Genomic DNA, 16310 nt, shown 5'->3' on the forward strand with positions numbered 1-16310 from the left:
ATGTTTGACACCTGTTAAATAATTCATCTAGGTCCGCCAGGATGTATGTATGCGTGCACCCTTTTTCCTCCGCCATTGTATGCGAAGTTGATGAATATCTGACATGAGAATAAGCACGTAAGTGGACTTGGATTTTATGTGATGATGATGATAATGACGATGATGATGGAACTCGACTCTTGGGTATAAAAGGTGCAGTAAAGAGCTTGGCCCCATCACAGTGAGAGTTTGAAGTTCTTTTGTGATCCATCAAGTGTTTGCTGGAAAAAGGTGTGTAGAGAAGTGATGTTTGAGACTGACTTTAGTCAACTAATTTGTGTTTTGGACGACCAAAAAAGACTGGTCAGCGTTTTCACCCTTGTTGGTTCAGTTCAGTGTTTTTTCTTTCTACAGTCTTTGCTTCTTTTGCCGTTAACTTTGTTACTCCTTGTAATAATATTTTTTCATGCTGATCTCGTAGCAGGGCCGTCTAACAGCACGCGCAAGTAGAGCGGTCGAACAGGGCCTCGAAATATAAAAATAAAAAATTTAAGGATTTTTCAAAATATATAAATAAATTATGGTAAGAAACTTTAAAATTTTAGATATAATGCTAAATTTAGAACTTATAATTAAAAAAAATCAAACAAAATTATTAAATTTTAAAATTACGTTATAAAATGTACAATTAATATATTTTTTGAACAGGGCCTAAAATTAATTAGAGACGGCCCTGTCTCGTAGCACAAGAGCATGTGACAGGTTTTTTTTTCCTTCTCATGTGCTGTGTAATTGAGTTTGGCATTTTTTGGAGGTAGCCCTAAATTTTAATTATATGAAATTTACGTAACAAACAAACAAAACAAAAAATGCTCACACGAGCTTAGGACAAGTAATTAATAAAAAAAAAAAAATCTATAAAGCTTATTTACTTTCTCCTCTGTTTTCGCTTCCAAATAAAAACAGAACAATTCTTTTGTATCTCACTCTCTCTCTCTCTCTCTCCTTCATCAAGCTGCATAGAGCTGATCGGAGAAAATGGCCAAGTGTCACCGCAACAATGTAGATCCTCTCATCCTTCACCGCATTCCCTCCGCTTCTTCCTCCTCCACCTCCTTGAACTCCTTCTCCAGATCGACATTCCGCAGATTGATCCTGGACGCCATCAGCTGCGGCGGCAGCTCACGTCATCAGCGAGAACTCCAACAAGACGAAGAAGATAAAACGACGATCGGAGGGGATGAGTTAGCGACGAAATCAGAGAAGCTATGCGATCTGCTAAACTTAACGAAGATGGAGACGAAGAAGATGAAGAAGGAGGAAACGCTGGAGATTCTGAAACGCGTGGCTAAGGATTTACAAGCGGAGGGAGAGAAGAAAGTAATGGCAGCTAGTGAGGTTAGGCTGTTAGCTAAGGATGACGCCGAGGCGAGAGTGACGCTCGCCATGCTCGGTGCGATCCCTCCGCTCGTTAGTATGATCGACGATTCGCAAAAGAACGAAGATGCTCTGATTGCTTATCTCTATGCTCTTCTCAACCTCGCAATCGGCAATGATGCGTAAGTCTCCAACTGCATGTTTAATTAAAACAATTTGTAACGCTCCGACTGTCCACTGCTAACTAACGAGGTTCCTTTTGATGCCTTATTTATTTTTGCAAGCCTAATGGACCGAATAAAAAAAATGATAATTTAATTTTTTTTTTTCAGGAACAAAGAAGCCATTGTTAGAGGAGGAGCAGTTCACAAAATGCTTAAGCTTATTGAATCGTCAAAGCCTCCTCCTAACCAAGCAATCTCCGAGGCTATCGTGGCGAACTTTCTTGGTTTAAGCGCGTTAGATTCGAACAAACCGATCATCGGTTCCTCTGGAGCGATCATCTTCCTAGTGAGAGCCCTGAAAACTAGTAGCTCGCAAGCCAGAGAAGACGCTCTTCGAGCTCTTTACAACCTCTCGATCCACCACCAAAACGTCTCGTTCATCCTGGAAACCGACCTCGTTCCTTTCCTCTTGAACGCGCTGGGAGACATGGAAGTCAGCGAGAGGATTCTCTCGGTCTTGACGAACGTGGTATCAGTGTCGGAAGGAAGAAGAGCGGTCGGAGAAGCGGCCGAAGCGTTTCCTATACTGGTCGACGTGTTGAACTGGAATGATTCGGAGAAGTGTCAAGAGAAAGCGGTTTACATTCTCATGTTGATGGCTCACAAGGGGTATGGAGACCGGAGGGCGATGATCGAAGCGGGTATTGAGTCTTCGTTGCTTGAGCTGACGCTTGTGGGAAGCCCATTGGTGCAAAGGCGAGCGTCGAGGATACTAGAGTCCTTGAGAGCGGTGGACAAAGGGAAGCAAGTCTCGGCTCCGATCTATGGGATAACATGTTCTTCGTCTTCGTTGAGCAGAGAGAGGAATCGTGAGGTTAGGATGAGTGATGAGAGGAGGGCGGTGCAGCAGTTAGTGCAGCAGAGTTTACAGAGCAACATGAAGAGGATTGTGAAGAGAGCTAATTTTCCACAAGACTTTGTTACTACTTCACAGCATTTTACAAAGAGCTTAACTTTCTGAACTTTGTAAAAGACATGTAAGTTGTTTTTAAAAAAAATTATATCATCATTAATCATTTTCCAATAAAATTGCTCTAGATTTTCTAGTAAAACCTTAGACAATAGTCAAACAGTGTAATTTAGTTCATATCTGAAACCAACAGATTTACCGCTACATAGTTTACTAGGAGCTATCTAGAAATATGCTTTTCACTATTGACGATTATTCACATAGAGATTGTCTAATTGAAACACATATTAAATAAGAGTATTTTAATCACAAATATAAATATTCTACAATTTTGAGTTCAACAAGAAAAGTTGTGCTTCTGATTACGATAAATTTGCTTCCTGAACATGCTTGGATTAGGTCTAGTGTCATGGTAGTTAACTTTCTATCTAAGATTAGGTCAGTGACAGTGGCATCAAGTGTAATTACGAGGAAAATCAGTGGTATTAGTAGAGTGTGATCGGGATCCTCACATGCATCGATAAGTTTTTATATTTTCTCTACATTTTTTTGAACAAAATAAAAACAGATATCTTACAATTATTTTCTATTAAGCATGCATTGGTCCACTCGTGGATCGTGCATCTAGTAGTGTCTTTAAAATATTATGACTTTCTTATACCAATCTTCGTTGCACACTCGTGGGATTTGTGAATAACCGACAACCATTTTCGTACGTTGTTTGCATTTTTTATATATATACAAATACCATAAACATGTCATTCACGTAAATGTTTAATGGTTGTAATTTTTTTGTTAGGTTAATGAATTTAAGGGTACTATACTAGTATTGGCTGACACTATTAAGCCATTAATTGAGAGTCTGAGACCACCGATTCTAGATCTAATATGTGTAGTTTTGAAGTAGGTTTTATTTCTCTTTCTAGGTTTTTGAATTCATTTATTTATTTATTGTTGTTGGTTTGGAGTTTAGATGCACCGACAAACTCATGGTTGTGGAGAAAGAGGAAATTACAAAGGGCCGTCGTCGCATTCGCATTCACAATTTCATAGAAACAAGAAGGAAGCCACGCGACGTATGTCACAAGTCACAGACTCGCAATTAGTTACATTTTGTTTATTTTGTGGTAGTTCAAAACCTAGTTGGAAATATTCAGAAGAGATTCTTTTTCCAAACAAGTTTCCAATCCAAGTTTGGTATGAGAGCTATTGTTTGAAATTTTCCTTACATTGTATATTAGATCAGATATAATTTCTCAGCGTATATGCGCACATTTCTTTTCAATTTGTGGTTTAAGGGATGGTGAGAGTGATATGTATTTGTGAATTAAGATGGAATATTTCGAAGGAGACGTGCATATTTATAAATATTATAATTTAAATGTATACGACAATTAGCATTTACACCAAAGAATAATGTATTCGCCAAACATAAGAAACTGATGAGTTTATTTTCACATTGTAGTTTTGTAATGTTTGTCAAAAAATAAAATAAGAAAATTGTATATGAGTATATCACTTAACATTTTACACCAAAAAGAAAAAGAAAATAATAAGATAACACTATGAAATATGGACACGATATTTCCTAGGAAGAGAGGTATAGACATGGACATATATGTACACTAAGGTTGTTTTTTTTTTGTGCTTAAATATACACTAAGGTTGTTATGAACTTAGTTGAACTTACTTCGAAAATCAGAGTCGCGAAAAACTCTTAATTATATTAGAAAAGATTTCGGTTATAACCATTAAATTTTGTGATAAATTTGAAAAGCCACGAAAAAGATAGAAACTAAAAATGTGGTAATCAATGGTAAAATAATCACGAAATTGTTATGAACTAAAACATGACAACATATAGCCACAGATTAACCACGAAACTTCTACGATGACAAATTTGTGACAAAATAAACTTCTACGATGATAAATCATTATACCTGCTTGAAGGCTGAATGAGGGAATAGTCTATATAAAAAATTGTTGCTATATTCTTCGTAACGTAGGTTAAAATCCTACTTGCCAAACCAGGGAGGTGTGATTATGGTCGGTTAAGGTGGCCAAGATTTAATGATTATGATTTAAATTTTTAATAAATTAGAAATGGTTAATATTAGAATTTAAGCGTGTAACGTCCTATTTGACTATAATTTAAATGTTGTCATAACTATGGACAGTTTTTAGATTTTTTTTTTGAGGTGGAGTTGCAATATGAAAATGAAATTTCAATATTTTTGTTCTTATGTTTGAGAATAAACTAATGGTTTAGTAAGAAGCGTGAGGCTTTGGAAGTTTTAAATAATTATCTATACTAGATCCTTTTTCCGCGCTACGCGCGGATAATATATTTAAATTTGTTACATTTATCATTTTTATTTGTATGTGAATTTTTGTATATTAAATTATATATAACTAATTTTTAAATTTTTTTTTATATTTTTAGTTTGAAGTAAGTATTTCTATTATATGTAACACAATTAACTAATAAAATATGAAGAATCAAGTCCGAACGAAAAGAAAAAAGTACTTCAATAACCTACTTAAAATATAAAACCCTCTTTTCAAAAAAACGTACTTAATAACATTTTTTTATGTGTAATAGTTGAAAACTGAAAATTGAATATCGATCTAGAATATTATTTTAATATATCTAATGGTAAAATATTAATTGTAATAAATAAATTTTGAATTTTGTAATATTACATGAATTAGAAGTCTTTAAAATCTAAAATCTATTTTATAATATATTTTTTATTCATTTATTATGACGTTACAAAATTTTGCTTTAGTTTTATTTGTATATTAATTTTTTAATAATTTAGTTTCTTTTTAGTAATTTTAAAATTATCAAGAATATAATATATTTAAATATATCCAAATATGATGTCTCATTTTAATGTGTATTTGCATTGAACATATTTAATTTGTAGTCTGTATATAAGCCACACTATACAAACAAAAGCACAAAATAAATTTCATAGACGTTGTTGTTGCTTTACTTCTATGTGTAGATGTGATGCCGTATTTTTGTAGTTAGCGTTTTGCCGTGGTTACTAATTTTCTAAGATTCGTATTGTAATGTGGTTGAGATGTAGTGATGAACTGTTCTAATATTTAGCGGTTGGTGTTATGTATATGTTGTGTGTGTAGAGTCAAGAGTGTATTTAACATTGTCGGAGGTTTTTCTAAAAGAAAAATAATGATTATATTCCTAACTTAAGATTTTTTTGTTTTTTGTTGTAATTTTTAATTGGTGATAACATATTTATAAAGTGCATAGCGTTTGTTGAAGTTTAACTGGCTAAAAATGTAGCGAAAAAGGTATTTTTGTGTAAAACAAAATTGTACTGGATCATAGTTAGACATAATGACTTTAACTCAACATCAACAGTTTTAATTTATTATTAAAATATATAATCTTCTATGTCGGACACGTGATATATCAAAGCGTTCATAAATTAAAAAACACATCTAATTTTATAATTTGATGAGTTTTTAATTTTTTTAAAAAAACTTGGAGAATGTTTCAAATAATATAACTTTGTAAATTCTCTGTAGATAATCAAAAACATTTCTCAAGATTCTTTATCGACTTCGCGTTTATAACAGCCATTGTTACCAGAGGATCTTATTTGAGATTGACTCAGGCTCTTGGGTTTATGGAGGACAATCTTGTCCAACACTTTCGTCTCTGTCCCCAAAAACAGCCATGATCACCACTTCTTCGAACTCCTTGCTGTCTGGTAATCCAGATTCTATCGCTTTCTTCTCTTTCGTGTTTGTCTCTCCCTCATCACAACCACCAAAACTCAACATTCCCATGGTTTGACTCGACGATCTTGTCCTCTTCAGCTTCTCTTTATTGTTGATCAACTTCGAAGAGAAGAACGGTTTTGCATCAACCCTTAATGGGTTGTTTAGTACTACATTCACATTCACATTGGTTTTCACGTTCTCGTCACCGTACCCACCATTGCTCAAATCCGGCTTTGCCTTAGGCTTCACGCTCTGTTCTCTACTGAGGCTGCCATATATAGGAAGAACAAAACATGGTGTCAAAAAGCCTTCTCTACTCAACCCTATCATCCCCTCCTCTTCTCATCATCTCGGAGCCAAGATCGTTATAAGCATAAGCTTTTAAATGTGAATCCACTCCTCTAGGACCGTTATTCAAGTGGCTATCTCGTAATTGAAAATGATGCTTACAAATATCTCGTAAGCTTTAAGTACTTGTACCTTGAAGACATCAGTGCCACACAGAAAACCACCGTCTAATAAGACAGAAACTTGTCCATATATGGTTCTCTCGAACGTGGATAAATATGAAAACTTTACAACCTAAACCAGCATGAGCTCTATCGCTAAACTACTTTATGACACTTGGATATTTTAATTAGGAAGCTTAAAGCTTGAAACTTAATATTGATATGGAACAAATCATGAAATCATGTTCATATACTGGTCATATAATTCACTTTTTGCAACAAACTAAGACACACACATAAACAGAGGTCCTACTGTGTAGAAACACAATTATACAAAGATACTACTGCCGAGCTGATAAATAGCTTCAATGAACGTCTCATGAAGTTCTTGTATCCCCACCTGTTCATCAAAACCCAAACCATTCACCCGCAAGACAAATCTATGATATAGTAACTCCATGATGGAATCCCACAAAAAAATTTTTATCGCCACCTGTCATGTATGATCCCCTTCTCTCTTCTGTCGTTTACACCATCTGTGATTCTTCTCTCTAATGTGGTCTTATTTCATATATAAACATTCTTCTTGTGGCTCTTGCCTCTGTGTAGTTCCAACTGGTACATTTCTGTTGCATCATATTTGTTTTAGCAATCCATTTGGTCCATGGTGTCCTCTTTTCGATTCACAGAAAAATAAAAGCTCAGCTTAGTAACATACCTTGTATAATCAACATGAAAGAGATCATGAGTGTTTCGAGTGAGTGATTGTTGATCAGCCTTCTTTCCTCTTTATCTTCTCTGGCCATTTTCCTTGAAGCTGAAGCAGATTCAGTTTGGTCCCCTGTTTGTGTCTCAAGACTAAATTCGATTTCTAAAGATGTGCAGTTGCATTGCTTTGGAAATGGCTCTGAGGAAGAGGTCTTGTTCTCTTGTAGCTTCTGTTGTTTCTCAAACATAATCTATAGTTGTCGGCCCTGTTTCTCAATCTGTATCTGCAGCGACCGTTGGACCTGAGGCATATAATTTAAACAGCATCACACATTAGTCATGATATGTTAGGACTTAGGACGCACTACTACTCTTTCTTGTTTGAAGTAAGGTAAAGAAGGGTAGTTTATTTTTATTGATAACACAGGTGAAGGAGATCATATTACCTCGAGCTGATCATGGAGACGTTTCTGAACTTCCATTTGAAACCTTAGAGCTTGTGTGATCTCAACGCTCATGCAAACGAAACATTAACAAAAATTAACTTAGCTAGAAACACACATATAAGTATTTAACCTTATTACAAACAAAACTCTAAACAAATAAAGTCCCTACGTTTTCATGTCAAGAGGTTTGATATCTTCCATAGATGTCAACTTCTTTTCTTGAGGTTCTTCTGTAGCTTCTGAAGTCTCCGGTTTGTACCTCGCCGTTCTGTATTTCTGTAGAAAGAAAGACCATATAAAATGAGAAATGAGCTATATACCACAAAGATAAAACAGAATGAGATGCAAAAAAAGAAACGTGGAACAAACCTTCAAATGGCTTTTTAAGTGATAGATGGTCAAGCCAGGGTTATTCAAGAGATTCAAAACAGCCTTAGGCGTGGCTCCTAATGGTGGATATTAAGAAAGTTAAGAGAAGAATAAACAGCCCTGAGATATTCTTTTTCAAGAACTAATAGAAGAAGAAAGCTTACACACGTTCACTACCACAAAGCTGATTAACAGCTTCAACGAACGCCTCATGAAGTTCTGGTGTCCAACGCATGCGTTGCTTAGATGCAGATGATAAGTTTCTTGCACTGAGCTGCTCCTCCAACGAAACCATTTGATGCGGGGGGTGGTTAGCTATTACCTCTTCTTTCCTTGGTACGACCAAACATGGTGTCGGTATCTGTTGAAAAGGCATGATTAAATGACAAAATGAGTAAACAGAAGTTCGTATAATAACGCTACATAGAAACTGAACCTGTGGACTTGGATCTCCAAGAAGTTCAGACCAGTTAGGCTCCGAACCATTGTCAATAAGCTGATCTGCCCAACTTTGCCATTCGCTTTTCTGATGGAGTTCCACGGATGAGACCACCCTCTCTGCTTGTTGATTCAGAACAGGAACTTGATAAGAAAAATCAAAGAACTCGTCTAGAGGGTCTGCCAACTTGGAAAATCTTCCAAATAAAAAGCTTTATTTTTGGGTCAGTATTCAGCTTCCATATTCATTTTTCCCAGTCGATAGGAGTCGCTTGAAGGACTTGTGCTGTAGTCTCTCAGTGCTCACAAGCTGCCCAATATCCAGATTTTGTTGAGTAAACCCCATCCTTCGTTAATAAAATAAAGAAGTTTCATGATGAACTACCAAATTTCATTTGGAAACATCTGGTAAGATGTCATATAAAGAAAGAGAGGATAACAAAAACAACAAAGAAGACGTAATACACTGGATTTAGTGTTTACCTGTGAGCACCTTCTAATGTGGACTATGATTTACTGCAGTTTCCACCCTCAGTGATAAAGGCTGGCTTCAAGTCGCCATGTTCATCTTCCCCATTTTTGGCTGTGAAGTTATGATGTCGTTCGAATCAGTAATATATCGACTGTAGCATAAGGCCACTGATCCCATGGAGACTATTATGTAAGACCATTGGAAAATACAGAGTTAGGTATTTAAATGCAAGCTGCTAAAACAGATGCAAAAAAGTGAATTACAAAGTATCATCCTAATCTTCTGCACCAGCGACACTTTTTCGTTCAATGAACTGTTATTCAACCTATTCATAGAAACAAAAACAATGTGAGACAGATAATCATCAAACACCAGTTTAAAAAGCATTTAAAATAGAAAATGAATTCTCAAAGCCACAATTAGCTGCAGGGAAGATAAATAAGACAAAATAAATAGCTAAATTATGTTTATTCATAAGTCGGATACATACTCTGATGAAGTACATATAGATCATTGGATACCAGGTTCTACATTCTTGGGTCATAAGTATACTGTTTTTAGAACCATAAGAAAAAGACCGAGGCAGGTCAACTTACAGTTTCAGGCAGATTATTAATCAGCACTGAAGTCATCACCGTTGCTCGAGCAAATATTCTGAAAAAAAATCAGCAAAAACAGTTGATTAGATATCCAAAGCATCATCAAACAAAATGTCTAAATGTTCAAAGAGTCGTCATAAACAGTAGACTTTCCAACGCTTTCGAATCCTTCAGTGTCGGGGTAATATAATGGAAGTTTTTACACCGTCAAGCTCTATCTTTAGTGGTGTTCCCCATACCCAAATCCATGTTCACAACAGTTAAAGTGGATTCCAACCAAAAAGGTTAAACCTTTCAATAGCAAGAAGACTATATTTGAAATTGGAGGATGATATTGTCCTGGCAAAAATGGGATTAGTGGTGACATACCTTTTGTTTTGGTATCACGCATGTGTCCAACACCAAAACCTAATGAATATGAAAATATTTATTTATGACTAAAGCTTGGAAAGGAAAGGGCAAAAAAAAAAAAACCTTGCATCTCTCTCGTTCCAGTACTCAGCGGCTGAGTACTCAAACGATCTTAAACCGTTTATATCGATTCCGTCGTGGTTATCGTTCGGATCTCCGAACTCGTTGCTTTGGATCGTGTCGAACTCGACAGTGAAGACGTGGTTCGTTTCGTTACCGTTGTTTGAGTTGTTGAAGAGACCGATGTATTGACTTGATTGGGAGTGCGGAAGTGAGGCTATGGGATGGAGAGACGACGAAGACGATTCCATGGCCGCTTAGAGTGGGGATCTGGGAGTATATGGCGAAGACGAAGGTGGTGGAGACGGAAGAGACGGTGGCGTTTGGTATGTCTTTGAACTGGATTGGTTTTGTGTAGAAGGCGTGACCGTTTTTTTTGCCACCATGTTTGATCGCCGGAAGATGAAACGGGGAGAGAGAGAGATTCACGCGAGAGATAAAGCATGATATGGGCTGAGACTTAATTTGTTTCGAACAAAACAAATACAAAAATAAAAGAGCCCAAGAATACCCAATTTCTTGATCTGATGTGGTGAAATGCTGGTTTGCTATTGGCTGATTATTTTTTCTTACGTGGACACATTCCCCTTAGCTTATATTCACCTTTTAGTATTGTATTGATTACATTATAATTAATTTTTCTTTTTTTTATATATAGACAGTTTTTTTATTGATAAGTGATTTATAATTTTATATTTGTATTTGTTGTCTATATAGTTTAAATTTAATTATGTTAATATAATTGTTTTTATGTTTTTATTATTTAAAGCTTCAAATAAGAGGATGCAGCGATAATAATTTTTTTAACGTATTTTAAACAGCTAATGTAGGCAATCACATTAAAAAGTAAAAATAGTAATGAGAAGAATGCAACCGGTTATCACTATTTGCATATACACCTTAGTATTTTTTCATTTCTTGGTTTATTTTAAATTTTGTATACATTTTATTTGACCAATTGAATTTGAATATTTTACTATTCTTTCTTATTGGTATATATGTAGATTTTTTTTTTCCTTTTATAGCACATAGTTTATGTTATTGTAGTTTATGATTACGTTAATAGTTTTAAATTGATTTTGATACAAATCTTGAAACTGAAACATATTTATAACTATGATCAATTTATTAAGGTTAAGACCAAGTTATGTTTATTAATTCGTAACTTATTTACTATTCAACATATATTAATGTTGTAACTTATGGTGTATTAAAAAAACTTTTAGAATTTGCCACCTATATAAACCCCTACATTCTGATTTCATTATACAACTCCTCCATACCTCTAAACAACTCTTCCATACCTCTAAACAACTCCTCCAAAATCTAAACATGAGTCAGTTATTTTGGGTTATACATCACAAAACGAAACCATCTTTATTATTTCCAAAAAAAATCATTACCATGAAGATAAAAAGGCCAAGGATACAGCAAACAAAAATTTTGATATCCGTCGCCCTGAAGATAGCAAACAATGACCACCTAATCCACGATATGGTAAGCGATATGGAGTACATGCTTGAATACCATGAAATTTATTTTGATTCAGTGATGGAGATTATCAAGCAGATTTCTGACTTTGTCGCATGCACTATTCCGACGCTTGCTGATCCCACATATACAAATCTTGATATAATTGTTAAGATATCTGATCACAACCTAGACGCTTTCCGCAGAATTGACCTAGACGTCTATATCATCGAGCTTTGTGAAAACCGAAGAGAACCCATCCCTAGCGAAAAAGATGATATATGCCCAATTTGCTGCGAAGTGTTCTAATATCATCTTTTTCGTTAGGGATGAGTTCTCTTTGGTTTTCACGAAGCTCGATGATATAAACGTCTAGGTCAATTCTGCGGATCGCGTCTAGGTTGTGATCAGATATCTTAACAATTATATCAAGATCTGTATCTGTGGGATCATTGAGCGTCGGAATAGTGTGTGCGACAAAGTCAAAAGTATGCTTGATAATCTCTATTACCGAATAAAAATCAATTTCATGGTATTCAAGCATGTACTCCATATCGCCTACCGTATCGTGGATTAGGTGGCCATTGCTTGCTGTCTTCAGAGTGACGGATATCACAATTTTTGTTTGTTGTGTCCTTGGCCTCTTTATCTTCATTGTAATGATTCTTTTTGGAGATGATAAAGATGGTTCCGTTTTGTGGCGTATAACCCAAAATACCTGACTCATGTTTAAATTTTGGAGGAGTTGTTTAGAGGTATGGATGAGTTGTATAATATAATCAGAATGTAGGGGTTTATATAGGTGGCAAATTCTAAAAGTTTTTAATGCACCATAAGTTAGAGTTTGTACTTCGCGGAAAGGGGAAAGGGAACTTAGCTGTGAGATGGACTTCACGAGCTTCTCGAATTTGAACGATGCCGGACCGGTGAAATTTGAAGCCCAAATGACGTAGGCGAAGCTTATGACGTGGCAGAAATCAGTTTTCCTATAGGTCGTTTTTTTGGGGGACGAAGACACCCTCTCCATGACTTATATTTGCATTTTAGTATTGTATTGATTTATGTATTTATTAGTAATAATTAAAAAAATTTAACACAAATATGATTACAGAAAAATACAAATATCATTACAAAAAAATATAAATATGAAAATTAAAATTTTAAAAATAAAGTAAAACAAAAAATATACCCGTCCATCCTTTCAAGGGCGGCGGATCAGAAACTAGTAGTGCATTATGAGTCATGATTTTGCCACCATAAAAAAAGCAAAAAATATATTATTTTTTTGTAAAAAAGAGCCAGAAATATATTTCATGGCAAGTTTTGTGGCTATTCACCGAAGGAGAGATCCTATCCGTCATATGAAGTGCGGAAAAAGAGAAACATATTCTGAATTTGACACAAAATATTTCGTGTAAAGAATTATAGCAAAAAAAAAATTTGGTAGAATTATAGCAAAATTCTTGGTAAAATGTGGTAAAAATGTGGCTATTTATTCTCTATAAGAAGCAAACGAGCATTCACATATTTTAAGTGGTTCTATTGAAGAATATTGCACGTAAGAGTGGAATAAATTTGAGAGTTCAATGTGTTATTAATTTTAATCAAGAGAGTGGATTCATCGACACATTGATCATATCCATAATTTTGTTTTAGAGAGTTTATGGAAGATAAAAAATGTTGCTACTAATCTAAATTCTTTCGTAAGGGCAAAAATCATGTTATCTCTTTGTGGAAGATGTTAAAACTGTTGGGATTGTTAAATCCCATGTCCAACTCTATATTATCCGATTAGTACGACATTGTCCACTTTGGGTCTAATTGGTAAGTCCGCATGGATTTACTTTTGGTTTCCATCCTAAAAGACCTCCTATTAATTAGAGTTGAACATCTCTTTATATATTAGACATTCTTTGTCTAATTCTCCAATGTGAGACTTAGTTTGTTATCTCACAAAAACCAAAACCAACATGATGTGAAAATTGTATCTCACCATCTTTACCAAATCGGATACAAAGGTAATTATTATGTATGGTTAAACCATGGAAAAAGTTACTATGATGTTAATATTAATTTTTAAGATAAAAAACACAGTACAAGGAAGAAGAATCATATCAGGAGAACATAAACGTTAATATGGGAGGAGGCATTGGGTCATCCCATACATTGAAGGATGTGATGAAACAACCAAGGACGAGCTATGAACATAAATGGTTTCCAATTACAAAACACACAATAATTAAACTCTTATATAAGGAAAATGTAAATTGATATGAACATAAACGTTAATATGGGAGGAGGCATTGGGTCATCCCATACATTGAAGGATGTGATGAAACAACCAAGGACGAGCTATGAACATAAATGGTTTCCAATTACAAAACACACAATAATTAAACTCTTATATAAGGAAAATGTAAATCACCTACAATAACAATATATGTATATTCATTCGTACGACTAGAAGCATCATCAATAGACCAGTCCGGTCTGGGGTATATGAAAATGAACCGATCGCTTAGGGCATTCTAATTTTATACAACAATTTTAGTTGTATATTGGATACTTTAAAAAATTTATATGAAAATGTGGGCATAAGTGTAGAGCATTACAAGTCTTTTTTTAAAGTTAGACCGACAATCGAAGATCAGCAAAATATATGTATTTTCTTGTTTATGAGTTTAGAAAGTAAAAGATGAGATTCAAAGACTCCTCAGAGATAAGTTAACACAACTCTTCACCTTACTTGCTGCTGCTACTCTCATCAACGGGAAGGTAGACTCCTTCTGCTGCCAACCAAACATTATCTGCCCGCTTTTCCCTGATTCCACACACCTGTGTCCCAAAAAAAAAGAAAAAGAAAAAAATCTCATGCATGAGTTTCAACTTTCAAGACATTGGCAATAATATCTGAAGACTAGACAAAAGCGTGTAATTTACCTCTTGCTGACCACCGGCTATACGCTGGTACTTTTTGTCATGGCTATGGAGGTAGCCACTAGTGTCTATGTGTTGAAGTCGGACTCTTTGGTCTTGTTTCCATGTCTTCCCGCTCCCTTCGATTATAAGCCTATGAAACAGATCGTAAGGTGTGAGTGTGAGCTTCTATGTGGATGCAAACACACTAAACATTTAGATGAGTATCAAATAGCTTTTAAGGGATTATAATTACTTCCAGTGATCCCCAGTATCGGAATTTGAATCATCTCCAAAGCAGCTAACCTGCACCAAGAAAATTGGGTTAGCAAGAAGAAGAATGCAACTACCAATTTAAACCGGCACAGTACTTCACAATTCACATAGACCCACTATAATAATATCCTCATACTACACTGCTTAAAACCATAAGATAGATCTTTAACCCAAGCTTAGCGGATCAGGGCATACAAAAACGTTTTAAATGGAAGAGAATAATAACCTCTAAGTTGCCTGATATAGGAGATGCATGCAAGTGACTGTGGAGCCATTTCCGGGTCTTCATGTGCTGCAATCTAATGGTAGCTCCACTCATGACGGCATCACCTTGCTTTGCTGTTGTCCCAGGCACAGGTTTAACAATCTATCAAAAAGAATAGTCCATGACAAGATAAATGCACCAGCTCCATTACTCCATCATAACTCATTAAAAACCATTGCTTCAGATCAAATACAAATTAATGTTCTGTTCTAACATACAAAAAACAGGCAGACCTGAGATTTAGGGGGCAATTTATTAACGATTTTAACTAAAAACTTTTTTTACAATTTTGAAAGCCTAAATTTTTTTTTTTGGAAGCCTATGTTTATGTAGTGTTCTTCAAAAACATTTTGGGGGTGGTAAGGCACCCAATGTTTCATTCGGCTTTGCCCAGGACCGGCCGTGATCCAAAGACTCCAATTTTAAGTTGCTCTAATACACCATATCTTCAAATTTAATAAACTAATATATAAGGATAAGAGAAGCTAGTTGATGTTTTGTTCCAAGACTTGAAACAAAATGATCTTCTTGTGTAAAAGCAATAAAGTACCCAGTAGCTGTTGGAATCAACGACGCCAGGAAAGCCAGTGACTGACTGCTGCCCACTGCCGGATCCATAGGGCACATCGTGAGAATGCAGTCGAACCTTTGTCTTCTCGTGCATCAGCTTCATCGCACTTCCATACGTAATCTATACATCACAACGAGTTACCGAATTCGAATCAAATGCAAGAAGAAACACTAAATCGATACAATGTATACACACACCTCGACGCCTTCTTTACCCGAAGCGGCGGCGGCGGAGGCAGACGTGTAGCCGGAATCTGAATCGACGCTGAGGAAGAGGAAGAGAGCGAGGGAGAAGAATCCCATAGCCATCACGAAGAGAAGAGCGATGAACCAGTTCTGCTGATAAAAGGGGAATTCGGGGATAGGTTTCCTCGCTGAAGGAGGAGGAGCACGTAGAGGCGAAGCAGAGGAAGGAGGAGATGGAGATGGTGGCGAAGGCTTTCTTCTCGAGAGAGCTTGTTGTTGCCCGGACGTCGACGCCACCGTGAAGGATCAAAAATTGAGATCTCGCCGGAGACAGTAGAGATGTGTTGGCTTTGCCGATTCCGGTTAGTTAAGTTTTTTTTTTAGTTTATGTTGACACGTAGGCTTGCGTTTAGATAACAAATGGTAATT

At 35.7% G+C, this 16310-nt stretch overlaps 3 protein-coding genes and 1 pseudogene across 6 annotated transcripts; 1 reads left to right on the forward strand and 3 right to left on the reverse strand.

Annotated features, from left to right (window-relative positions):
- The first annotated feature begins 919 nt into the window (after positions 1-919).
- On the forward strand, positions 920-3871 carry LOC106368580 (U-box domain-containing protein 4-like). 2 transcript variants are annotated; one of them, XM_048741439.1, is made up of 3 exons: positions 920-1538; positions 1689-2557; positions 3464-3871. In XM_048741439.1, the coding sequence occupies exons 1-2, from the start codon at positions 1018-1020 to the stop codon at positions 2539-2541; spliced, it is 1374 nt and encodes a 457-aa protein (XP_048597396.1). In that variant the 5' UTR covers positions 920-1017; the 3' UTR covers positions 2542-2557; positions 3464-3871. The 2 variants fall into 2 exon arrangements, with proteins under 2 accessions (XP_048597396.1, XP_048597395.1); XM_048741438.1 differs by lacking the exon at positions 3464-3871 and having other exon boundaries at positions 1689-2609.
- Positions 3872-6877: 3006 nt separating this feature from the next.
- On the reverse strand, positions 6878-9002 carry LOC106416985 (annotated as a pseudogene).
- Positions 9003-9461: 459 nt separating this feature from the next.
- On the reverse strand, positions 9462-10638 carry LOC125578525 (L-type lectin-domain containing receptor kinase IV.2-like). 3 transcript variants are annotated; one of them, XR_007316635.1, is made up of 3 exons: positions 10202-10638; positions 10097-10135; positions 9462-10018 (listed from the first exon to the last, which is right to left on the reverse strand). XR_007316635.1 is itself a non-coding variant. In XM_048741440.1 (2 exons), exons 1-2 carry the CDS (start codon positions 10447-10449, stop codon positions 9716-9718), a joined length of 315 nt encoding a protein of 104 aa, XP_048597397.1. In that variant the 5' UTR covers positions 10450-10634; the 3' UTR covers positions 9478-9715. The 3 variants fall into 3 exon arrangements, 1 of the variants encoding a protein (XP_048597397.1); XR_007316636.1 differs by having other exon boundaries at positions 9462-9782; positions 10202-10626; XM_048741440.1 differs by lacking the exon at positions 10097-10135 and having other exon boundaries at positions 9478-9782; positions 10202-10634.
- Positions 10639-14226: 3588 nt separating this feature from the next.
- LOC106368581 (stromal cell-derived factor 2-like protein) lies at positions 14227-16269 on the reverse strand. The gene is made up of 6 exons (XM_048741442.1): positions 15894-16269; positions 15676-15816; positions 15087-15227; positions 14841-14890; positions 14609-14738; positions 14227-14503 (listed from the first exon to the last, which is right to left on the reverse strand). The coding sequence occupies exons 1-6, from the start codon at positions 16002-16004 to the stop codon at positions 14411-14413; spliced, it is 666 nt and encodes a 221-aa protein (XP_048597399.1). The 5' UTR covers positions 16005-16269; the 3' UTR covers positions 14227-14410.
- Between the last annotated feature and the right edge of the window lie 41 nt (positions 16270-16310).

Source organism: Brassica napus, chromosome A9 (genome assembly GCF_020379485.1).
Source record: "Brassica napus cultivar Da-Ae chromosome A9, Da-Ae, whole genome shotgun sequence".
NCBI classification, from domain to species: domain Eukaryota; kingdom Viridiplantae; phylum Streptophyta; class Magnoliopsida; order Brassicales; family Brassicaceae; genus Brassica; species Brassica napus.